The 26,127-nt window shown below is 40.7% G+C and overlaps 1 protein-coding gene across 2 annotated transcripts in view; it reads right to left on the bottom strand.

Moving 5' to 3' along the window:
• The window catches only part of LOC132672199 (thiamine transporter 2-like), a 41,235-nt gene that overhangs the window by 7,281 nt on the left and 7,827 nt on the right, over positions 1-26,127 (bottom strand). For both annotated transcript variants that reach the window (XM_060623986.3, XM_060623987.3), the window contains 4 exons: positions 17,318-17,478; positions 14,477-15,293; positions 10,078-10,270; positions 3,686-3,827 (listed from right to left, as the gene is read on the bottom strand). In XM_060623986.3, coding sequence (XP_060479969.1) covers positions 3,686-3,827; positions 10,078-10,270; positions 14,477-15,293; positions 17,318-17,467 — 1,302 coding nt within the window. In that variant the 5' untranslated portion in view covers positions 17,468-17,478. The remainder of the gene's footprint in view (positions 1-3,685; positions 3,828-10,077; positions 10,271-14,476; positions 15,294-17,317; positions 17,479-26,127) is intronic.

Raw genomic sequence — 26,127 nt, 5'->3', positions numbered from 1 at the left:
CTTACCAATGTGTTGCCCATTCCAAGGGGTATCTCTGCAACTTGGAGGGGAGGAGCGGGGTCTGGGGATGGGAGGGATGGAGGGCTATAGTAACGGGTAACCAACCTGGAAATGGGTGTCTTGGCGTGAAACTTGTGAGGTGTTATCACCACTTTCACCTGACAAAAAGAGTACTTTTTAAAAAATCAGCCTTTTTGGAGTTGTGTGTTACTCACCCATTCCCTGCAAAAGTCCCTCATAACTTTAGACTTAATGGATTTCACTTATTTTTTTTAAAAAACGAAACTTCCCCAGAAAGTTATTTTATATCATCAGTATACCGCAGTATTATCTTAGGTCTTTAGTAAAGACACGCTTTAAAGTTACCACTTCTTACACAACTAGCTCAATTACTCCTTAGCTTTTTCTAGATGAGGTAAAAAGATGCTTTTAACTTTTCTCATGGGCCTTTTCCCCTTAGCCTTTTAGTAATATTCAAAGATGTACGTGGAACCTCTTTTCAAGATCTCTATGGTCCTTTTAAATTGAGAAAGTTATAAAAAGCTTATTCTGTGATAACAGGTTGAGAAATAATGCGAAAATGGGGGACTTAGTTCAGGATGTCTCAACACAGACTTCTCTCTGCTGAATCTCTAAGTCATATGAAAATGCTGACTTAGGTTGTATTTTCTACTTTTTAGATTCCAATCTTTTAAAATGGCACTTGAAATTATAGTAGGAAGCTCATGGGCTATCGTAAGTGCATAATCAATGACAAATAGGCATTTAGGATTGAGATTTGGGAGTTATTAATCAATATACCTGTATATTCTTGGCTCTCCAAAGCTTAATTCAAGCATATTCAATCAGATTCCTACTCAAAATCAATTTTTAAGAAGGTTGCTTTTCAAAACCAGGGATCTGCAATGAGACTTCTTTTGTCTGGGGAAAATTTTATAGAAATAGGATTTGTCTTCTGTTATGCCTTTGGACTAAATATTTTTTGCTTACCCGGCTCTGGCAATCCAGGTAAACTAGTCCTTTACTCAGGAGTTGAGTTTTACATTAAGTAACTTACATGAAAGAACCTCTATGAAAATTGTGCTAGCATTGAGGGTATTGGCAGAGGCTACAAAAGAAGATAGATAGAAATATAATGAAAGATTTTATAGGAGTGCCCCGAATCCAGATTCCCCTTTGTTGCGAAGATAAAACCATTTGGACATCTTGAATTATCAGGGGAAACAAAGGTGGAGCTTGAATTTTACTGCCAAATTTAATTTTCACCCCCAGCTCTTGATGTTTGCGAGAACTCCTCAGAAAGGTCAAAATGTATTGATTTTCCCACAAAGCAGTCGTTTAAATCAGATTACACAAAATAGTGGCAGAGAGGAGGACAGGCAGATTGACGGGCAATTTTCTTCTCAAGTTCTGTTTTGCCTCCTTCTGTTCTAGGAATTCATTAATTTCAGATTAAGACACAATGGATTTGTAGAAAAATGAAGGAAATATCTGGAGGTGTGATGTATGAAGAAGGCCTTAGAAACAATAAGCGCATCCTAACAGTGTTGACTAAGGTGAATAATTATTCTTTTTTTCTATTAAGAAAAGAGAGAAACGCAACCATGTATTGAGTACCCTACCGGCCAGGAATGGTGTATTTTACAGGTGGGCGTCTAAGCTAAGATCTCATAAAGTAGGTTTTATATTTTCCATGTTACTGAACAGAAACCTGAGACATTAAAACAAAACTACATCTCCAGGGTAAGGGTGGAGAACTGGGTGGCAGGTGCAGAGAAAACAAGATTGGCCATAAAACGATAATTGCTAAGTTTGGGTGACGGGTGCCTGAGACATCATGACGCTATTCTCTCCATTTTTAAAATGCATTTGAAATTTTCCCAAATAAAAAGTTCTTAAGAAATCACTAAGGAACATCAAGGTTCAAATCCACTCTTGGTTGTTTTCAAGCTTGCGCTCTCTCGATCACATCACGTACCCAGTAATTTCTAAAAAGCTGGACAGCAAATTTCAAGCTGGGTAATAAACCAGGAATTTAAATTTTATGTTAGAAACTAACAATTGCTTGTTTTATGTTCTCAAAAAGAATTGAGTCTGAATCAATCTTAGTGTTGTATTTATTCAATGAAGATGTCTTTCTTTCTATTGAACTAGTGTGAGATTAAAATAAACCTCTTTTTAAAAAAAATTTTTTTTAAGTTTATTTATTTTTGAGACAGAGAGAGAGACAGAGCATGAACGGGGGGAAGGTCAGAGAGAGAGAGGGCGACACAGAATCTGAAACAGGCTCCAGGCTCTGAGCTGTCAGCACAGAGCCCGACGCGGGGCTCGAACTCACGGACCGCGAGATCATGACCTGAGCTGAAGTCGGACGCTTAACCGACTGAGCCACCCAGGCTCCCCTAAAATAAACTTCTTAAATGTCCCGGTGTCAATTGTGTTTCTTGAAATGACTTCTTTTTCTCTTTTTCTTTTTAAAGAAGACATTTCAATATTCTAAACATTTGCATTGGATATGTAGAGACATGTAAGATCAACCATTTTGTCTGTAAGACTGAGTAGGCTTACGAAATTTGTGAACTAAGCTTTAATAAGATTGAACTTTAGCCAGAGCAAGAAAAACCTTTAGCTGTGGGTAATGAGAACCACTTAAAGTGGAATGACTTCATGGCTCTATTTTAGGTCATTCTTTCACTCTAGCACCTACTTAATGAAAAGGTCACCTGTTTAATAAAAAATTTTCTTAAGAAATAGAATGCACTGGGGTGCCTGGATGGCTCAAACGGTTGGGTGTCCGACTCTTGATTTTGGCTCAGATCATGATCCTAGGGTCGTGGGATTGAGTCACATGTCGGGCTCTATGCTCAGTGTGAAGCCTGCTTGAGATTCTCTCTCTCTCTCTCTCTCTCTCTCTCTCTCTCCCCCCGTCTGCCCCTCTCTTCTGCTTGTGTGAGCACGTGCTCTATATCTCTACAATTAAAAAAAATAAAAAAGAACTAGAATATATCTTAACCTCATCATGTTTATATCTCTCAATACAAAATTATTCCATTGAAGACACTATGCTAAATGAAAAAAGCCAGAAACAAAAGGCTATAGACACTATGATTCCATTTATGACTTAAAAAAATACTTATTTATTTTGAGAGAGAGAGAGAATGAGAGCAAGCGAGCAGGGGAAGGGCAGAGAGAGAGGGTGAGAGAGAATCCTAAGCAGGCTCCATGCTGTCAGCACAGAGCCCGATGTGGGGCTCGATCTCACGAACCATGAGATCATGACCTGGGCTGAAATCGAGAGTCAGACACTCAACTGACTGAGCCACCCAGGTGCCCCATTTATATGACTTTCTGAAATGACAAACCTATAGGGATAGAAAAGTGATGAGTGGGTTTCTGGGGGTGCTGTGGAGAGAGGCGACTGACTGCAGAGGGACATGGCATTTTCTCGGTGAAGGCACTCTTCTTTATTTCCATGTGGTGGTGGCTACACAGCTGTGTTTTTGCCTAAATTAACAGAACTGTATATACATTTATTTATGTGTCAATTTATTGTATGAAAATTATATCTCAGAAAGTCTGATTACTATGTATAATAATATAAATGTGTGTGTGTGTGTGTGTGTGTGTGTGTATAGTTTCCAAAGTATGCCTCTGTGTCAGTGAGAGCACAGAATCATGCACTTACCTGTATGCTGACCGGAAGCCCCAGTCCCTGGTTGTCAACCACAGCTATAGTCATGACAGTCTGGATCACCAAGGCAACGAAGGTGTTGATTCCAAATACCAGGGCATAGCGTTCCACACTGAGGTTAACAGCAATCTGAAATCTAACATTGTACAAATGGAAAGAGCTTTGAAAGCATACATATGTGGGCTTTTAAATACAGAGCAAGGAATCGTGTTGTTCCCAAGACTTGGCTCCCCTCAGGAAGCCCAGGCTTCTGTTGACAGTTTCTTGCTAAAAGCTCTTCTAGCAGAGAAAAAGGAGTGAAGGGTAAATGAAATAGTGAAGTGTTGTATTTTCACATTCCATGCAATGTGATGTATTTTAAGAATTTAAAATGAATGAACCTTTTCTAAAATTGAACCAAATATTCCAAATGTTCTGCAACGAGGGAGCACTGAACATCACTGGATGTGGCTATGGTTTATCAGTCACTTTTTAACTTAGATGTATCAATGAGTAAATCACAAGCCCCTTTGATGAGTTTTTATTTATTTGGAGATTGTTCACTGGATCATTGACTGTCTACGTTAGCGGTTTCAGAGTCTAATAGGGGAATTTTTCTCTGGAAAACTCACAAATTCTTTTCTTTCACAGTTGATTCAATCTGGCATTAGTTCATTTTAAATAATTTATTGGGTTTTTAATGTTAGCCAGGCAAGACTGACATGTATGCATTAGAATTGTTCCACCTAATTTAGCTAAGACATTTATAACCTGAATCTATTTAAAAATATGAAAACAAATGGAAAGTTTTAACAATTTTCACATCCCCTCCCCAAATCCACACAGCAAAAAACAATCCAAGCATTTAAAAATTATGTGATTCAATGAAAATGTATTATTTCAGTGCAAAAACTTACCAATTAAGCATAGCAAAGCCCATAAATAATCCTAGATCCCACAAAGTGAATATAACGGGTGGTCCAAATAGGCTTTATAATTTCGGGATTTTCTTGCTCAGCTAACAATTGTTCCCTTTGGAAAGAAATGTTACAGGAGACAGATGCTTTTGAAACCTAGATTAAGTCAAATGGCAGCTTCCCTTTTAGTATGCAAATTATTCCAGGTTGGAATCTTGATTTAATATTTACAGATGCTTCAACAGCTTATCAGTGATTACTTGGTTTGGGATAAGACCTTTACATGTGGTGGATTCAGATGGAGACGTAATACTGACATCAGGCTGACTGTGGCATTGAATCCTAAGATTTTTTTCAGTCTAAACCCGAAATACTGACTAAAATCTTTTGTTTTTAAAAATTTTTAAACATTATTTATTTTTGAGAGACAGAGCATGAGCAGGAGAGGGGCAGAGAGAGAGGGAGACACAGAATCTGAAGCAGGCTCCAGGCTCTGAGCTGTCAGCACAGAGCCCAATAGGGGGCTCAAAACCACGAATGGTGAGATCATGACCTGAGCCAAAGTCAGACACTTGACCAACTGAGCCACCCAGGCACCCCCTGATTAAAATCTTATTTCAAAGCTCCTACTGGATTATTTCTATGTAGGCCTAAAGCAACCACTGGCCAGGGCTGGTAAGTTCTTGGAAAGAGAATTGTATCACGTTCATCCGTGAGGCATTTAGCACTAAATACAGATGAACCTCTGAGATAGTCTATAATTTTATAAGATAGTACCACTTTGAAATTTTATTTGATCATTTATGTTCCACATATTGTGAAAATACAGGATTGACACTTATCAATTTACCTTATAACTTAAAGGAAAGTAATAGCAACGTTTTCTAAAGCATTAAAAAAAAATACATTGGTGTGCTGGGATGGCTCAGTCGGTTAAGAATCTGACTCCTGATTTCGGCTCAGGTCCTGATCTCACATTTCATGAGATCAAGCCCCACATTGGGTTCTGTGCTGACAGCATGGAGCCTGCTTGGGATTCTCTCTCTCCCTCTTTTTGCCCCTCCCTCCCTCATGATCTTTCTCAAAAATAAATCAATGAACTTTAAAAGCACATTACTTTGTGCCTATAAAAAATAGAATGGTTAAATTAAAAAAAAATCAATAGCCCAATTTTTTTTTTAATATTGTATTATTGTATTCACTTTTTTTTTTTCAAGAAGTGCTAACCAAATGCTTATTATGAAGCAAGAACTAGGGTCAAACACCAAGGTATACAATGAACAAACTTGATTCTATCCTCACAGAGCTTATACTCCAACAGGGAATATTTAACTGTTACCAGAGGACCACTTTGACTAATATTTAATTAAATTTATCAGTTTTTATCATGAAAAAGATATAGGTAGTAAATATCTTTTTGTAGAAAAATCAAATTATTTTTTATGAACTTCTTGTATCACATGATGGTTGAAACCATGGCTGGTCAATTATCTTAGAATTCCTTCCAAATCTGAACACTAACCCTTTGTACTAGAGATTCATGTCTCCAACACTTGCCGAATTTATTTGAAAATTTTCTTAGAAGCTGGAGAAGTAATAAGATGTAAATGGAGTTAGAGTGATTGGATTCACCTACAGAGAAAATGATATTCAATCAGTATTCTGAAGGTGGACATGTGTGTGATAATTTCATTCAGCACCAAATTTGACAGATCTATGAAGTTAAGTTCTCTTCTTTTCCCCATGGTGAGTGTGTATCCTGACATTAAGATACTACCTGTTGAGCGCTGCTCAGTAATTAGATAATCTAAATAATGTAGCCAAAGTTAATTATGTCTAAAATAATTCTTCACTAAACTTAACAGTCACCTGACTGAATGGACAAATTAGATGATCACTGAGTTTTATGTAGAATGCTCTGAACATACCGTCTGGGAAAACCCTGATGGTCAGTGTATGAGTTCCATCGTCACGGGCTCCCAGAATCGCAGCATTTTACTATTCGTGTGACTTACCCCTCTACTTCTGTATGTCTATAATAAATCATTCTGAGAATTTATCAATACACCAAAACATTTGGGTTGTGTTTTTTTCCGAAACCATCTCATATTCTGACAGTTAATCTAGCTTTTTTCTCCTTCAAATTTTCTTATTTGTTTCTTTAGTAGAACAATATTGACTTGCTTCATGGTATGCAGTAGAAATGCAGATGGCTGTGAACCAATCTGTTCTGAAACATTCAAGAATAATACTTTTATCTTTTCATTGTGTAGAAGCTGTGGCCGGGGACAGTACAAATAACTCTGAAAAAATATTGTTGCTAACTTTCAGGTTCTCTATTTTCCTACATATAGCCATTGAGCGTTAAACCAAACGGATTCAAGTTTGGCTTGAGTTCTTTTTCCTAATCAAGAGTTAGATTTCGAAGACAAAACAAACAAACAACAAAACAACACAAAACAATTCCAAATATTTTCTAGAACAAAAGTGGGGCAAGACAGAGATCTCGTTAGGATGTTGAAGGTCAGAAAAGACTGAAATAACAATAAGAAAGTAACAGGGTAAGCCAAAAATCATGCTATCCCATTAAGAAAACAGAAGTATAGTCAAACTTCTGAAAACCAAATAAAAACAGAAAATCTTAGAAGCATCCTAGAGCAAAATTACCATCACATTTAGGGGAACAGCAATGAGAATGACAACTAACTCCTTAATGCAAGCTGAAAGACAATGGAAGGATAAATCTTGAACATGCTGAACGGAAAAACAAAACAAAATATAACAAAACACTATCAACTAAGAATTCTGATCAGTAGAACTGTACTTAGAAATGACAGTAAACTTCATTTTTAAATGCATAAAATTTGAGAGAAATTGTCACCAGGAGGTTTGTACTACAAGAAATGTTAAAAGAAGTTTTCAGGCTGAAGGGAATCAAGAGCAGGTGGAAACTTGGATATAGAAAGAAATGAAAAGTATTGAGAAAGGTAAATCTATGAGCACACATAAGAGATTATTTTTTTCCTGTCTTCATTTTTAAAAGATAACTTTCAGTTTATAGCAAATGGAATAATAACGTATTGTAGGGTTTATAACAGTTACTGAAGTACAATCTGTGAAACAGTACAAGGGACAGGGAGTAAATGGAATTATGTTGCTCTAAAGTATTTAGACAAGAAGTGGTACAGCATTAATTTAAGGAAAACTGATGAGTTAAGAACCCTAATCCCACTAAAGACATAAAGACTTAGCCAAGAAAAACCAATACAGGAAATAAAATGGAATTAATACGAAAGCTCAATTGACTTCAAAAAACGAATAAAGACAAATGAACAGGTGGGACAAATAGTAAACAATAACAAACTGGTAGGCTTAAACCTAAACACGTTACATGGAGTTCATGGGTGAGCTCCTTGAACGTGTAAATTAACATTTTAAATTAATATTTATGGTTTCTTGGATATGTAAAGTAATGTTTTTCATCAAATTTGGGAACTTTTTGGCCATTATATCTTTACATGTTTTTTTTCTCTCTCTTTGTGTTCTCTTCTTCTGGAACTACATAATGCATATATTGATTCACTTCATGATGTTCCACACGCCTCTAAAAAAGTCTAAGGCCAAAGAGCACATCCAAGATTACACAGCTGATAATGTTAGGTCAAGGAAACTATTTCAGCTGCTTGCTTTATCACTGATCAACTTCCTAACTAAAATGAAACACATTGCCACATAGGAAAGGAGGAGCTATACCTACCTAATCCTTTAGGCAACACTCATCACCTCTTCAGCTCATTTTCTTTCTTTTTTCATTAATCTAGATAAAATATTTCCTATGTTTAAACCACTGTGTCATTTAACATTTATTATATTCATATGTGGTTTTATAGAACAGCTTCGCCTTTACAACTGCTCTGAGACTATTCGATGAGTTGTTTCAAAAAGAAATCGATGTGCCGTGATTATTCAAGCGGGTAGGGGAAATGGGGAGTGCAAACTAACTTAGTCAAAATTAGATACAATCACGTATTATTAAATGATGCTGCTAAGAAACCAAAATCAAAGTGCAGAAACTGGAACACTGGTACACTGCTGGTGGGAATACAAAATAGTGCGGAGGTTCCTCAACAAGTTAAAAAGAGAACTACCCTACAATCCAGAAGCTCCCACTTGCGAGTATTTATCCAGAAGCATCGAAATCAGGGTCTAGAAGAGCTACGAGCACTCCCATGTTTGTTACAGTGCTATTCTCAATAGCCAAGACGTGAATAAAGACAATGTGGTATATACACACACATGACTATTTGCCCTTCGAAAGAAGGAAATTCTGCAATCTGGGACAACATGGATGAAACCTGGAAACATTCCGCTACATAAAATGTGTCCGTCATAGAAGGGCAAATGTTGCACGATTCCATTTATGTGAGGTGTCTAAAGTAATCAGATTCAAAGAAGCGAAGAATAGAAAGAATGGTGGTTTCCAGGGGCTGGGTGGAGGGGAAAATGAAGAGTTGCTACTTAATGTATAAATACCGATCTTTCAGTAATGCAACATAAAAAATTTCTAGCGGTCTGATGAACAACATTGTGCCTATAGACGGCAATACTGTAGAGTGCACTTAAAAGTCTGCTAACGGGGCGCCTGGGTGGCTCAGTCGGTTAAGCGGCCGACTTCAGCTCAGGTCACTATCTCACGGTCCGTGGGTTCGAGCCCCGCGTTGGGCTCTGGGCTGATGGCTCAGAGCCTGGAGCCTGCCTCCGATTCTGTGTCTCCCTCTCTCTCTGCTCCTCCCCTGTTCATGCTCTGTCTCTCTCTGTCTCAAAAATAAATAAAAAAACGTTAAAAAAAATTAAAAAAAAAAAAGTCTGCTAAGAGACGTAGATCTCATGCTGTGTTTTTACTAAAATAAATAAAAAAAGAGGACTACAAAATAAAAAAAATCAATAAAATTATTCCATTAAGTAAATAAAATATAAAAAAAGATAAAAAAATCAAAATGTAAGGGCAGATCACTGTTTATTACTTGTGAGAACTTTGAATTTTCTTTGCCTGATTAATAACTTTAACCAAGTCCCAAGAGAGAGCTGGTTAAAATAAGAATATAGTTGTATTGTCTCTTATTTTTTTTAAAGTTTATGTATTTATTTTGAGAGAGATAGAGACAGAGAAAGAGAGAGAGAAAAAGAGGAGCAGAGAAAGAGGGAGATAGAGAATCCCAGGCAGGCCCCAGGCTATCAGCATGGAGCCCGACACAGGGCTCGAATTCAAAAACAGTGAGATCATGACCTGAGCTGAAACCAAGAGTCCAAAGCTTAACTGACTAAGCCACCCAGGTGCCTCCCCCCGTCCCCCCCCAACCCCCCCCCCGTTGTCGCTTACATTTAGCATTAAATATAACATTGCAAATGCCATTCAGAAGAACTGGAGGAATAAATAAACATATTTTGTTGTTTCAGATTTAGATAAAGAAAGAAATGACAAATACTTACGCTGCTATCGTTATGAGAAGCATGTAACTTGACTTGAATATCAAAAAACCGGCATAGCACACCCAAATATTAGTTGTGTAATGCATGAGAAGTAGAGAGCCTGCATCTGCCGCTGAGAAGATCGCCAGAGCCAGCTCTCCCGCGAGGTTCCAATTGACTTTCACACAGCCCGCTGTGAAGGCTGCCAGAGCCCCTGGAAAGAAAGGAATCAACGTATATTACATCTTGTCATTCCGTGCATAACAAAGCAGCGTGCCGCTTTGTTAAAATTCACATTGGATAGAAATTGAAGCATTTCCAGGCTTTGGTAAAAAAAAAAAAAAAAAAAATAGACATCGTGAACATCGATTGAATGAAAATCACTTGATCTGGCTTTGTGAAGTGTACATAACTTTTCCTCTTCAAGTTTGAAATAGATCAACTGAATTTGGGTGTCCATAAATCACACACTGGAATGGACCTGTAGAGCCCATTTTTTCCTTTCTTCTTCCCTTTGCAGAGGATAAAACTCAGGCTCAGAAATCTGGTGTCAAACAAAAACAAATTCAGACTTTGATAGGGAGAGGCTCTATTTAGAAGAAAGGCTTGTAATAGAACACTCTGATTGCCAAAATCTGCAAGCATCTTGAAATCAAACAGAAAAAGAATTTTCTTTTATAGGGTAATCCTTCACTATAGGGCAAGCAGACATAAGCAGGATCTTTGAAGGGGAAGCTGGACAAGCAAGGGGAAATGATCAGGGGAGTCTGATAGGAAAGTGTCCTGCTGTGGTCAGCTAATTTTCAGGAGAAACTGATGGGGGCTGGGGCACATTCCATATTGTGTCGTGTTTACTCAGAGTTGGAGAAGGCAGAATGTCCAGGGATCCGTAGTAAGGAGAGGAGTCTGACTAAAGTTCAGTCAAGACAAAGCAGACTGTATGGAATGGTAAATTGGGAATACTTGGTGACCTAGTGAGACGCCAAGCTTTTCAAGCTGAATGCCAGCTCTTGCTTCCATGTCTTTCTCTGTGCCACGTTACGGCTACTCTAGCAAGGAGAGACTCGCTCTCAGTGTCCCTGTCTCTGTTTTCTTTATCTTCTCTATAACATTGATTTAAAAATTTCCTCAAATTCCTGACAGGTACCAAACTTCTTTTAAAGAATTCTCTCTATACACTTTCCCACCATTTGTTGGTTTGATCATTCCCCTTTATACTTGTTCACACACTCATTCACCTACTCACCCATCAAATGTTTTGGAGTTTCTCTGTGGAAAAATGTGGTAAATGTTGGATTCTTGCTCTTGAAAATAGTATAGCCTACTGGAGAAATTGGACCTATCAATTTATAGTGTTAATAAGAGTGCGATAAGGATTGCAAAAACACTGATTCTAACTCAAATTTAAACAAGCCATAACCCAGTGGTTCTCACATGGGTCTTTTGCCCTTCAGGGGACAGATGGCAATATTTGAAGACAGTTTTGGTTTTCATGACTTGGCAGGGGTGGTGGTGGTGGTGGTGGTATGCTAACAGGATCTAGGGGGTTAAGACCAGTGATGCTGTGGAACATCTTACAATGCACAGGACGCCTGCCCCCCCCCCCCCCCAACGACAAAGAATTTCCCCAACCGAAATGTCAATGTTGTTGAGGATGAGAAACTTTGACCCAAGCCCAACATGTAGTCCCTAGACATATCCTTAGGACAGATCGATACAATGTGCATTATATACACGTTCTTATAATGTGTTCCTATAACGTGCTGTGAACAAAGTAACCATTTGTCAGGTTTCTTACTACCCTTAGCTTTCTTTCTTAAAGACATGGCTTAGTTTACGTGAGGTCTTAAGTCAGCAAACCACTCCTTTTTCTCCTGGTTTTACCTAAAAATTTGACACTAATTAGGATCCTCGCTATCACAAAGAGACTAAAGAACAGCTGTGTTTAGGGGGCTTTTAAAGAATAAACTTTATGAACACTTGACATTTTCTACACATTATCTGAAGAGAAGAAGATTTTTTTTTTTCCTCCCTTTTCTCCAGGAGCAAGTCCTTAGAGAGGAAATGGGTTTAAGGTAAACAAATACAAGAACAGGTTTCTAGGAGCCAAAATGGAATTTTTAGAAAGGGAAATGAGAAGACTCTTACCTCAACAATGGACCCTGAAATGTTCAATAAATATGTGGGTGTGGAACACCCCAACTTCAAAAATAATATCTTCAAAGTCTTATTTGATGTGAAAGCTTTGTTATGTCAGGAAAATCCATGTGCGTTGTTGGGCTCACTTCAAAGACAGCTCTGACCTCTACCCTTCTGACTTTAGACCATTAACTCTTGTGTCAGCCCACCTTCCCTCACTCTTTTCACCTCACTCCCTTTGGAAAAGTATTTCAAACTGCACAAAATAGGTTCTGGGGAAAAGGAAGAGTCCGTGGACAAGAATCTAAAATTCCCCCAAAACTGCTGTAGCTTCTCAGCCAGGAGGGAAATTTTTCAAAAGAAGGAAGCCCAGGACAGGGTTGAAGGGTGAATCTAGTGGCACAAGTTGGAAACACTCCATCCCCCAGAGACCTTCTCAAGGTCATTCAGTCTTGCTGCCTCTTTTCTGGTGGACAAAATGCAGTATCAGAAATCCATCTATGGGTGAATAAGGTTGAAGCAGACACTTGTCAGTCAGCTCAAGGAGAAGCAATAAATACTCAGAAACACACATAGTCTCTTGGAGGACCCGCCTCTGCCACCTTGCCATTTTCTCCATAATCAAAGATTACTATTGGGGTGCCTGAGTGGCTCAGTCGGTTAAGCGTCCGACTTTGGCTCAGGTCATCTCACAGTTTGTGAGTTTGAGCCCCGCGTCGGGCTCTGTGCTGACAGCTCGGAGCCTGGAGCCTGCTTTGGATTCTGTGTCCCGCTCTCTCTCTGCCCCTCCCTCGCTCATGCTCTAACTCTCTCTCTCTCTCAAGAATAAATAAAACATTAAAAAAAAAATCACTATTTGTGAAGGGCTATTGTGGAGGGACGCACTTCTTACTGGCTCTTACTAAACATTTGAATGAAAGTATAATACATATGAAGGGCCAGAGAGAAAATTATACAATACAATAACCTGGCTGCGGAGAAGAGATAGGGTAGAAGATTATAAGAATCCAGGCTGGATTCACTATTATTCTAGAAAATATTTGGATATGGTAGGTAATGGGGAAGCTGAGTATGGAAAATAATCTTAATCAGAAGACAACAAGCTTTGGCAAATTCCCGCATGTAGAATGAAGGAAAGATCTAAATATATTATTTAAGTTGTCTTGATGGGAACCTTTGAAATGGTAAAGTAGCTCTTAGAACAGTAGCTTTCATGGGGCACCTGGGTGGCTCAGTCGGTTAAGCATCTGACTTTGGCTCAGGTCATGATCTTGCGGTCCGTGAGTTCGAGCCCTGCATCAGGCTCTGTGCTAACAGCTCAGAGCCTGGAGCCTGTTTCAGATTCTGTGTCTCCCTTTCTCTCTGACCCTCCCCCGTTCATGCTGTCTTTCCCTGTCTCAAAAATAAATAAACGCTAACAGAAAAAATTAAAAAAAAAAAAAAAAAAAAGAACAGTAGCTTTCAAACTTCTTTGACCATAGCCTGAAAAGGAAATATACTTCATATGTCCACTGGTACACTTATATGTGAGCGTAAACAGAATTTTCATAAAATGAAACTTATCCTTATAAGCTGCTATGCTCCCTATTCTCTATTCTATTCTATTCTATTCTATTCTATTCTATCCTATTCCATTCCATTCCATTCCATTCCATTCCATTCCATTCCGTTCTAAATTTTCTATTCTGTTCTTTGATTTAAAAATGCTGGTTAGAAATCCACTACATTAATCTCAAGACCTATATTCTATAAAGGCCCAATAGTAAATATTTTAGGCTTGTGGGCCACATAGGTTTCTCTGTTTTTATTTGGTTGCTTGCTTGGATTTATTACTTTTACAACCCTTGTCATATACTGTTTTTTTTCCCCTTACAACTTCCTCTTAAAAATGTAAAAAGTATTATCTCTGGTGGGCCATGGGCCATCGTTTGCCCACTTCTATTAATGGTTTGCAAACCATAGTTTAAAGGCTAGTGTTACAGAGTGGTTAGAGAGGAAAGTGATTTGGTAGTTTTGCCTTAAACTGTCCAACTCTTTATGGCCAGTGGGACACAAATTTGCAGTCCCTATTTTTAGGGGTGGATTACACTATTTTCCATGGATAGTTTTGTCAATCTTCCCTTAAATTCATTGCCTTTTTAAAATTTGGTGACAAAAGCTCTTTTTGTTTTCGAAATATTTGGTATTCACTGTTGACACCTCTACAACCAATCTCTCCGAGACTAGGATTTGAAAGAATATATTTCCGCCACACTGAAAAGAGAAAGTCTGGTGGACCTACCTCCAAACGTTGCAAGGGCTTCTACTGCTCCATTATAGATTGCAGAGCTCTGGGATGGTGCCTTGTAATCCCACAGGATTTGAACGTAGTTCAAAACCTGGTTAAAACCTGCTGTGGAAAAAGCCCACCACAGGGACCAGTAAAAAAGATGCTTTGAGGAGTAGCAACCCTTCAAATCTTGGAACCACTGCACAAAAACTCTCAACGTTACATTTCCCGGCTTTGGATCGTTCAGCGGATCGTCGTCACCCAGGTTCCCTGAAAAGGTGACTAATCCTTTGCAGACCGGTTTGCGATCCTTTTGTGGTTCCTTTGAGAAAGCATCCTTTCCCGGTGGCTTGGGAGGAGCTCCTTTGCCGGGTTGTACATGAAAAAACATGCTCTTCTCAGGCATTGGTAGGAACAGGGAGAAAAGAAGGGCCACACAGACAGAGGCCAAGGATATGACGTTGAGGTAAAAGTACGATAGCCTGGCCAGGGATACCAGGAGCTGGGCCAGCACCGAGGCCACCGTGTAGGCCACCAGGGTGACGCTCCTGCAGTAGCCACTCACTTTCTGGTAGTGCTCCGGGCTGACCACGCTGTAAATGTAGGCATAGTAGGCCACCTCGGAGGCGGAGACCATCCCATAGAAGAACTCTAGCACCTGCATGGCTCTTAATCCTTGACCAAACACAAGCAGCAGCCAGGTGACGACGAAGCTGATCCCCTGCAGGATAATGACTGGCTTGTAGCGGACGTAGTCGGTGACGATGAACACTGGAAGCAGCAGTGCCAGGTAAGAGTATGTCCAGATGGGAAAGACCTCTTTTGTGATCTGTGAGGTTAAACGGGGAGGGTGTGAGGACACAAGCACGAGGAAGCGGAACACACACCTGACATGTATCTTATCCACATGACGCGTATCCATCCCAGGACGCATTGCTGGGCCCCCGTCAGTTTGACCCTCCACAGGACTTTCTGACAATATGATGGAAAGCAACGGGAAACTGAAACTCAAGGGAAAGAAGTCCCCAAATCAGAGATACTCATGACATGTGGGTTCCTTCCTCCAGGTATAAAGAAAGAGCGGTTGCCGTTCTCAGTGATCTGCTTCTTACATTTTTGAAATGTAATATGATCTGCATACGCTCGCCAGGCTGGGAAAAGAGGCCCTAATGCATAAACTAAGCTCAACAGTTTTTCCGGGGCGGTTCAGGGCTGCTCAGGTGCTGTTCCTGTCCATTTAAGATAGTTTCCTCTCCTTCAATAAGGTTAAAAGGAATGTTCCAGGCACTGGCAGAACCTGACCATATTTACCTTTGATTCCCATCAGTATGTAAAATGTGCAGACCATCAGGCTGTCGTCTGGATGATCAGGAAAATATAGAACAAGTGACCAGTTCAAGACTCAGTATCAGAAGAAGGGATCTGTCCTTCGGTTCTTCTGCATTCTTGGCCTTACTTTCTTGGGCTGCTTTGGAGGACCCAAAACCCAAACCAAACTGCTTAGTGTCTTGTCTCTCTCTTGCTCAAATCGGCTTTGGCCACGATTTTCCAGGGAACACTGGTTATATCAGCAAATCATCTGAGCCCATCCACAGTACATGATTATTTCCGCTTCTGTAAGCGGAATCTACAGCAGATAGAAGATGATGTAAAGAAGGCTGGTAGACCCTCTTTTGGGGTCTCCCTGACCCTCTCAAACCTTAGGATCTCAGATCACTGACATAAACCACCCACTTACTGAGCCTAGGAGTGCCCTTTGTTTTGACCTAATCTGTGCCCTCACCCCTTGAGTTCCCAGGTCCCCTTTTACCTACGTGTTCTCACAGTTTGGTAGAACGTTATTCTTGTTCTTCCTGACACTCAGGGGTAGTCACTAACCCGGGAGAAGATACGTCCCAGATCTGCTTTTTGTGACTGTCCCTGGAGTCTAAATCCAGCCCGGGGCTCTCTCCCAGCCAAACCTGTCTGCACCTAATGGCATTCAAGATTGGCACATGCTTTTCTTATTGGGAGGGAAAAGGGTGGATTGGTTCACAAGGCAGTTTCTTTGGCGTCGGGTAGGGACACGAGCATGGTTTCTGGGAGAGGGTGGCCAAGGGGGATGCAATTGTTATGCCCCATTTGCTGAATAACCAGCCCGTAAAACAGGTGTGACTCCCCCCCCCCCCCCCCCCCCCCCCCGCCGGAAGAAATCAAACTGATACAGGGCTTTGTCTGGCCTTGTTATTGTTCGGTGGCTTAAAGTGGTGGTTCTCAAATGTTCATGCAGATCAGATTCACCTGCAGGGTTTGTTAAACACCAGACATTCAGACTCTGGAGATCTGGGGTAGGGCCTGAAAATGAACATTTCTAACAAGTTTCCCAGAGATGCTGGTGCACTAGTCCAAGGGCCACACTTTGAGACCCACTGACTAAAAGGCTCCCTAGGATTAGATCCTATGGCCTGACTAACAGCTGACAACGGCCTTAATATTGATATGTAAAGAGGCAAAAAAAATCTTCAGAGGACTTTTTCAGATGCTTTTGCATAACTTTTTCCTTCCCAATCTTACACTACCCTGTAAGGTTTGTATTTATACCTAAGGATGGCTTTATTTCTAAAGGTTCATGATAATCAGCAATGACGTCCTGGAGTATGATTTGTGTGCAGCTGGAAGACTGTTTTGAATTCACCCCATTTTTGTTGTATCAAAAAGTTTTACATTTTTGCACGACAGACATGCAGAAATTATTAAGACCCGTTTGTTCGCATTTGAGTTTGCGAGAAGTTCTGATATTTTGCTTCTACCCAAAACTTTAGACGCCGGTTTTCACAAGACGTAAAACTAAGATCAACATGTGAGTACTCTTACCGTGCTGAGGCTTATGTTTTTATCTGGTCCTGCTAAATAAGGTACAACAAATGGTTCTGATGGTTTCATCATTGAGAAAAATCCAAAGCAGCAGAGGATGACTGTGGGAAAAACCCAGGAATGGCTTGGTGATGTCTGGCAACAATTCATGGATGGTTACGCTTAAAAAAAAAAAAAAAAAAAAAAAAAAAAAAAAAAGCAAGTCAGAAGATTGATGGTTTCTTTTCATAAAACTTGTGTTCTCTTCCCCATGTTCCATTTGTCCTTTGGTCCCAAAAAGGAAAAAACGAAAAGCATTGCGACAGTAAATATATACCACAGGTCAAAACGCAGGAACTTGAGTCTTGCCTTTGCATTTCTTGGTTTAAAGAGAAAACTAATGATTATTTGAAAACACTGCAGTCGGGATTAAATTTCATCTCAGCTGGAATGGCAGGGTCACTGATGAAAAACCAGTCCCCAGCATTGCAAGCCAGTCAGCCATGCTCTCCTGTAATCTTTCATAGTAGAAAAAAGTCAGGGAATTTCTCCTAAGGCAGAAATCTTGGGCCTGAGATAAGATTGGTGGAATTTTGATAGACACAGTTGCTAAGCAAACGTCTGCTTCATGGTCCCCGTCCTGAGCCTATCACCCTGTAGTGGTTGATGACCTGGAAATTCATTAATGAATGCTTTAAAATGGTGAATAAAATAGCCTTTGGGGGAGTAAAGATTTATAAAGCAGATAGACCCCTTGCTTCTTCTAAGCATTGAGTTCAAAGTAAACATTGGTTTAGCATCAGAAGCCTCAACTAATTAAAACTGTCATCCACCCAGGTGACTTGGATTGTTTGTAATACCTACTTTCAGAAGAATTACATGACAATATCGCACCATGGATGAAATTCAACGGTATTTAAAAGTATTTTTCTGAGTTGATACTTGGTTCCTGGTCTACTTTTTTCCCCACTTATGTTGCTAACACTGAAATGTCAGAACTTCCGTCCGGGAGGATAAACCTTAAGGTTGGCTGACTGCAGGAAGACATGGGTAGCCCGAAGAAGGGCAATCCACTGCTCTGAGAGAATCTCCCTCGCTCAGTCTTCGACCGTTTCCTCCCCGAAGCTTCCTGACCCTCTCCAGCTCCTCTCCTGCCTTAGTCTATGCTCTGTCTCCGTTACAGCCCTGGCGAGGCATTATGGCATGGAAGTCAAGGGCAGGGCTCTGGAGTCAATAAGGTCCACATTCTTCTCCGCTGCTTACAAGCATGTAAACTCTGGCAAGTTACCGGATCTCTTCGGTACCTCGGATTTCTCATCTGTAAAATAGGGAAAATAATACCTACCTCACGTTGTGGAGACCACCCACATCAGTACATGTTAGAACGATGCCAATCAGTAAGCCTAAACTATGCAGTCTGCGGGGTGGATGGCTTTCAGAGGCACTGATGTATTGACATCCATATCTGCTAGTTAGCCTGGGAGTTCCGTGGGGGCAGGGATTCCTTTTTGTCACCGAGTCTAGCACAGAATCACATATATCAAAGGTCTCCTGGAAGGTGTCTTCAACTCCTTGGTGAAAGTACATCCGTTGGACCAAACAGGGTTTTCTAACTGAGCAAAAAAAATCATATAATAAGGAGATATTTCCCAAGTGTTCTGGTTATTTAAAGTTGTCCTCTGGAGTGGGAACTAGAAGCCACCATTGGATTTTCAAGAATATGGAGGTTACTCTGAAAATCGTTCTGGAGTAATGAAAGGGGAATTCCTGGTGAGAAGAACACGGGCTTTGCAGCTGAGCAAATACAGATCTCCGATCCACCTTTTAAGTTGTGTGACCCTGGACGAGTTTCTTAATGGACCGAGGCCTCAGGTTTCCTCACCTGTAGAGTGGATAACTTCCCATTCTACCCCAAGTGTTGGCAGCCAGGGTGTCAAAGAATGTTGAACTCAAAATGGATGAACGGGTTGGTTTGACTAGACTATGGAGTCTCTTCCACCGCGATGGAAGGCTTCACGTAGCAAGTGATCATGTGGAGAAACAGCTACCACAAATCTTGAATACGGAATTCGGACTGCGGGTGTGAGGACGGGCTCCAAGTTCGCCCCCTGCTGGTATCTTCGCTTATTGCAAAAAGACGGTGTCATTTGAGCTCTGTGGTGTTTTGCCTGCACAGACCTTCTGGATTGAACTGCTTGCTCTATGGCCTGTGGAAAACTAATGGCTCCCTAGAAAGAACCTTGAAACACGAAGCATACGCTATTCCCTGATATGAGGTCTCTGCTGAGGTTGAAGGGAGCAAAGAACCCAACGTGAAAGATGCAAACATTCCTTCCTCGGACCTTGTTAATTCCAAGGCATTTTTCGCTTTTTAAAATTAATGGCAGAGTTAGTGCTTGAAAAAGGGACGACTACTGAATTTACAATCCCAGGTTATCTTAGTGGTGTGGTTAATAGTTCAAACAGATGATAATTCGTAGTTGATATTTAACCTGTTGCTTCAAAGGTCATTGGAAATCAGTTAAAACGTTACCAAACGGATGCTTCGATTTGCTCCCAATTATGTCAAAATGCAAATTTCTAGTCTTCCTGAGGATGTCAGGTGCATCGAACGCAGTGGGCTTCTGTTTTGGGACACAGGGCTATTTCAGCTGCTTCAGGTGGGGAGTCCTGCCGCTTTGTGGAGCTGCTGTACTGGAAGGACTGGGTGGGCATCTAATAGATATCCTGGCTATTACTGTGCCGTGCACCTTCTGATAATAGGTTTTTTTTCTGTTGTATTAACTAACCATAGCTGGCTGAACTTACTTGAATTCCTTTACCTCTCCTAGTCCCACTGATTACAAGAAGGTAACAATGATCTACTTTATTGTTTCCGGGGAGTAAATGAGGTCAACAGGAGAGGACTGGGGCTCTGCGTAACGCGATAAATACCAGGGTTTTCCCCTAGCCTTTCTTTGAGAATCTGGTCTAGTCCCATGACTCAGGAAATCACAAGACCAATGAATTGCTGATAACATTAACAGCTCATATTGATAGCCCCAGCTAAGTTGAATCATTGATCATCAGTACAAAATGTATAAGTAATTTCAAAATTATTTTAAGAGAATAAGAAGACACTGAAAAAGTAAGTTTATGGTTTGAGATTAGATTTGTAAGGAAAACTATTCCTTTAAGGACCTAAATAGTCTGAAAGCCCTTTATAACTATTAACTTACATATGAAAGGTCATAAGTCATACGTATTTGCCTTTTAATCAGGCCTTTATGGTCAGGCCATTACAGAGAACACTTGGTCAGTTTCGTTAGGTTCTGCTCCAAATACATGCTGTCCACACCTATTCTTTTCCATGATGTTTTACTAAATTCAGTTAGCATCGTCTCTAAATTAGTGAACATTTACTGTATATACTTATTAAGAATTAAAAGAAAATAATCTCTATGTTCCAGCTCACCATGGCTAAGTATTAAAAGTGGTGGTGTTTTCTAAAATCTAGATTTCTTAAATCAGCTCTCCATGCCAGCATTTTCCATCTGGACCTTGCTCTGCCCTTTCTAACCGGCAGTGTTGTTTAACACACGGTGACCACGTGGCCTCATCATTTTTAATGGCGATTTGACAGATTTCTTTCTAGTTGACTTTCAACGGCCACATCACTCATCTTGCTGTTCGGAGGCCGTCAGGTAGGACTAGGGACTCATTTCATTGGCACGTTTCCCTCGCATCCAGGAAATCATGAGGACTAATGCATTGTTGATACCGACGTTGGTGCTGGGAAGTGATGTGGTCTGTAACAAATATGTAAAAACGTGGAGGCAGCTTTGGAACTGGATAATGGATTGGGGCTAGAAGAATTTGGGGGTATTTGATAGAAAAAAATTTAGAATGCCTTGAAGAGATTGTTGGTGGAAATACTACTGTTTAAGGCAATTCTGTCGAGGGCTCAGAAAGAAGAGAAGAGGGCTACGGAGAAAGTGCCTATTGTCTTAAAGAGGACTATATCACCAGGAACAGAATGTGGCTAGAAATAGGAATGGTAAAGGTGTTTCTGATGATGTCCCAGATGGGAAGGAGCAGCACGCTATTGGACACTGGAGGAAAGGTGAATTTTGTTAGAGAATGGCAGAGAACATGATGGAATTTTGTTCTGTTGTTGGAAGGAAAGTAGAACTTGTAAGAAACGAATCTGGATATTTTGCTTGGAGAGCTCCAAGCAGGGTTGAAGGCGCAGCCTGGCTTCTTCTTGCTGGTTATAGTAAAATATGAGGGAAAAGAAAGAAATTGAGGAAGGAACTGCAAAGCAAAAAGGAACCAGTCTTCAATGATCTGAAAGATTCTCAGCCCATCTAGATAGCATACTTTGCAAACAGTGCCAAGAGCATAGCTGGACAAACATTTGCTAAAGAGCTCAGCTGTGTGGCTAATGGATCCAATGAACCATGTTAGCAAAAGCTGGGAATAGAGATGGGGTTCCCCAGGAATGCTCCGTGGAGGGCCCTCTTGCCTGATGGTTTGCACCTCTCTGAATTGCACAGGAGTCTGACGGGTCTTTGAGAATTTTATATCCACAGAATCGCTACTAGCCTGGACTAACAGGGGCAGGGGAAGCATGAAATGAAAAAAGAATGACCCTGAAGGCAGAGGCACAGATGCAGAAGTTTGGGCTGATGAGATCCCCTCAAGGCCAACACGGGGAGGCTGCCGCCCTATCTGGCCCAGAGGACAGAGCATCGAGCCACACAGGATTATTCTCAGGGCTTGAAATCTGATAGAACTTGCCCTGATAATTTTTAAGACTTCCTTAGGACCCATTACCCCCTTTTTTCCTTTCAATATCTCCTGTTTGGAAAGAAAATGTCTACTCTATCCTGTGATATTGTGTTCTGTAAGCAGATACCTTGTTCTCTGGTTCACAGGTGAAGGGGAGTTTTACCAAAGGATGAATCATATCCCTTGGGTCTCACCCATATTGATCTATATGATTTCGATGATGAAGTTTGGGACTCTGAATTGATGACAGCCTGGACTTAGAGTGGATGCTGGGATGGTGAAGACCTTTGGAAATGTTGGGAAATGGGTGAATGTAATGTTGCATGTGGGAAGGATGTAAATTTTGAGAGGCCAGAAGGCGGACTGTTATGGGCTGAATTGTGTCCCCCACACAAAGAAAGTATGTTGAAGTCCTAATTCCCAGCACCTCAAAATGGAAATTATTTGGAAACAGGGTTGTTGCAGATATAATTAAGATAAGGTCATCCTAGAGTAGGGTGGGTGTTTATTCCAATATGACTGAGATGCTTAAGGACAAACACAGGTACAAAGACACACAGGGAGAAGGTGGCCATGTGATAACAAGGCAAAGATTGGAGAGAGGCACGGGGACCTGGGTGGCTCAGCAGGTTAAGCATCTGACTCTTGATTTCAGCTCAGGTCATGATATCATGGTTCATGAGTTTGAGTCCCACTTGGGCGCCTGCTTGGAATTTTCTCTCTCCTTCTCTCTCTGCGTCTCCCCTGCTCTCTCTTAAAATAAGTAAATAAACTTAAAAAAAAAAAAAGATTGGAGAGAGGCATCCACAAACCAAAGAACAGCAAGGATTGCCAGCAAACACCGTAAGTTGACTGAGGCAAGGAAGGCTCTTGCCCTATAGATTTCAGAGGGTGGAGGGTCCTGCTGACACCTTTGTTCTAGATGTCTCATCTCCAGAACTATGAGAGAGAGAATACATTTCTGTTGTTTTAAACCACCCAGTTTTGTGGCACTTTTTTTTTTTTAACGTTTATTTATTTTTGAGACAGAGAGAGACAGAGCATGAATGGGGGAGGGGCAGAGAGAGAGGGAGACACAGAATCGGAAGCAGGCTCCAGGCTCCGAGAGCTGTCAGCACAGAGCCCTACTCGAGGCTCGAACTCACGGACCGCGAGATCGTGACCTGAGTCGAAGTCGGACGTTTAACCGACTGAGCCACCCAGGCGCCCCGCACTTACTTGTTTTTTTTTTTTTTTTTTTTTTTACAGTCATCTTAGGAAGCTGATATTGACTTTGATATACCTAATAGGAATTTTTGATAATTTGGACAAAATGTATGATGTATTTCACGTTTAAAATTTTTCATGAAACATATTCTAGCCCAGATTTCCTTGTATTCATACTTTCATTATTGTTAAATATAAAAAGGAAAATGCATCTTTATTTACATACGGAGTGAAATTTCCCAGTTTGTTTTTGTAGCTAATTATAAACATCTTCAGCTAGGTAATAAACATTGTTTATACCCCATATGGTGGTTGTTCAAAAACTGAAATGTTCTCATAAAAGACTGAAATGTTAGTTTCTTAAATTTAATGTTGTATGAATTGCAGAAATGATACTTACCCTTTTAGGTCACCCGCTTAAGCAAACTATAATTTAAAAAATTTTTTCTTTTAGTTTGTTTACTTTTTGAGAGAAAGAGCAGAGGAGGGGCTGAGAGAGAGGGAGAGAGAGGATCCCAAGCAGGCTATGCACTGTCAGTGCATAGTCCAATGTGGGGCTCAAACCCATGAACCATGAGATCATAACCTGAGCTGAAATCAAGAGCTGGACGCTTAACCAACTGAGCCACCCAGGTGCTCCATTAAACTGTATTTTTTAAATAAAAATTTATAAATTTCCCTATGGCTTAGTCACTACTCTACTTGTAAGTTTTATATTGATTTTTCCATTGAGATACTGATGCTTATAACAACTGCTCTCCTTTTTACCGAATCTGTCTTCTTTATCAAGTTATCAAGTTTTAGAAAGAAGCGTGTGACGGTGGCAATGAAGGTGTCTCTTGTACGGGAGGCTGATGTTCCCAGGGCACGTTTAGTAGGGTTCTGTTTTCAGCCAACAGAGCCTACATCCACCCCCAAGTACTCAGGAAGCCTTTGGGGAAAGAAGAAAAAAAAGGAAGGAAGGAAGGAAGCCAGTTTTATTGTAGCTGTAGGAAAATTGCTCTAAACCATTCATGCACCTTTATTTGATCTCCTGGTCTGAACGGAGCATAAATTCAGCACGGCTGGCCAGATTAAAAGACTTAACGATGGAAACACCATTCTGCACACGCGATAAACTCGGGCTAGTGCTACAGGGATTTCACGATGCAAACCCTCTTTTTTTTTTTTTTTTTTTACAATGGGCATTATCACTGCAGACACCTTCTGTTAAAGAAAAGATGACCAGGTTCATTCTAGAACCTTCTTTGATTATTCATGGCAGTACTACAAATACATTGGGTCCAGTGTATTGTTGGAATGGATGTAACTCCTATTGAGTCAGAAAGAATGGTGTAAAGTGAAAATTGCTGAACAACTGCTAGGTATAGAATCTCCTTTGTGGGGGCGCCTGGGTGGCGCAGTCGGTTAAGCGTCCGACTTCAGCCAGGTCACGATCTCGCGGTCCGTGAGTTCGAGCCCCGCGTCAGGCTCTGGGCTGATGGCTCGGAGCCTGGAGCCTGTTTCCGATTCTGTGTCTCCCTCTCTCTCTGCCCCTCCCCCGTTCATGCTCTGTCTCTCTCTGTCCCAAAAATAAATAAAAAACCTTGAAAAAAAAAAATTAAAAAAAAAAATTAAAAAAAAAAAAAAAAAGAAACTCCTTTGTGAATTTTTGGGTTTTGACAGGCTGTCCCGAGTCCATTTTTACCCCTTAATTGAAAGCAGCATGGTACAAAAAAAAAATTGGTAGGAGAATGTGCTAAAACGGGAGACACCATCTAGTGGGTCTCTCCCCACTCACTGATTCAGCAGGTCTCAGCCTGGAGGGTTGAGACTGGGAATTTTCATTTCTAACAAGTTTCCAGGCGATGCTGAGGCTGCCATTTGGGGGACCTCATGTTGAGAGTCACAGCTTAGCAAACAGCACTTTGGAGGCAGTTCTGAGGCTGGAAGTTTGAATGAGATTTTGGGGTTGGTTTTGGCTTTACTCTCCTTGAAGATTAGACACTAGAGGGCGGTGTGATCCCGGCACACGGGGACAGAGAGCGGATGATGTCCCATCAAATCCAGACCTTTGCTTCAGCCCAGACATCTCTGATTTTTATCTGTTTTGTTTATTGACCGTTCACATAGGAATTTGTTTTAAATTTTTAAAAATTTTTTTTAATGTTCATTTATTTTTGAGACAGAGAGAGACAGAGAACAAGTGGGGGAGGGGCAGAGAGAGAGAGGGAGACACAGAATCCGAAACAGGCTCCAGGCTCTGAGCTGTTAGCACAGAGCCCGACGCGGGGCTCGAACTCACGGACCGCGAGATCATGACCTGAGCCAGAGTTCGACACTTAACCAACTGAGTCAGCCAGGCGCCCCGGAATTTATTTATTTTTTTCCACATATGAATTTATATGTAAGAAAGGTTCTACTTCCAGGAATAAATTTAAAAGCTGCTCTCTTTTTGCTGGAGATGAGGGGTGAATGGGGGGGGGGTGTGATTTTATGTCCCATTGTTCAGACTGCTTTAGAATTGAAAGATAAATGGGCTCTTTAGAGTATGGCGTTTCTAAAAGTGTTTTCAATGAATTCAAATTCGATTCATAATAGAAATAGAATTTTGAGACCAAGTAAGTTCAGAAGCATTGGGTTAAGTCAAGTCACAAGAGTTCCCTTGCTGGAATGTTCCTCACAATCTTTATGTGTACGTTGGAGTTCCTTGAGAGGGGGCAGAGAATGCAGAGCCACTGTGAGTGTTTTGGAAAGAAACACCAATCTGGTCCTAATTCTTCATGTCTCTAGAAAGAAGTAGAGACTGGAAGATAACGTGACTGCTGGGTAGTGACAGGGCCTGTCTCCTGACCGCGGCTTAGCGTACCTTCCAC

The sequence above is a fragment of the Panthera onca genome, chromosome C1, assembly GCF_046562875.1.
Source record: "Panthera onca isolate mPanOnc1 chromosome C1, mPanOnc1 haplotype 2, whole genome shotgun sequence".
Taxonomy (NCBI): domain Eukaryota; kingdom Metazoa; phylum Chordata; class Mammalia; order Carnivora; family Felidae; genus Panthera; species Panthera onca.
The sequence above is the reverse complement of the archived record's forward strand: the minus strand, read 5'-3'. Positions and strand labels throughout refer to the sequence as shown.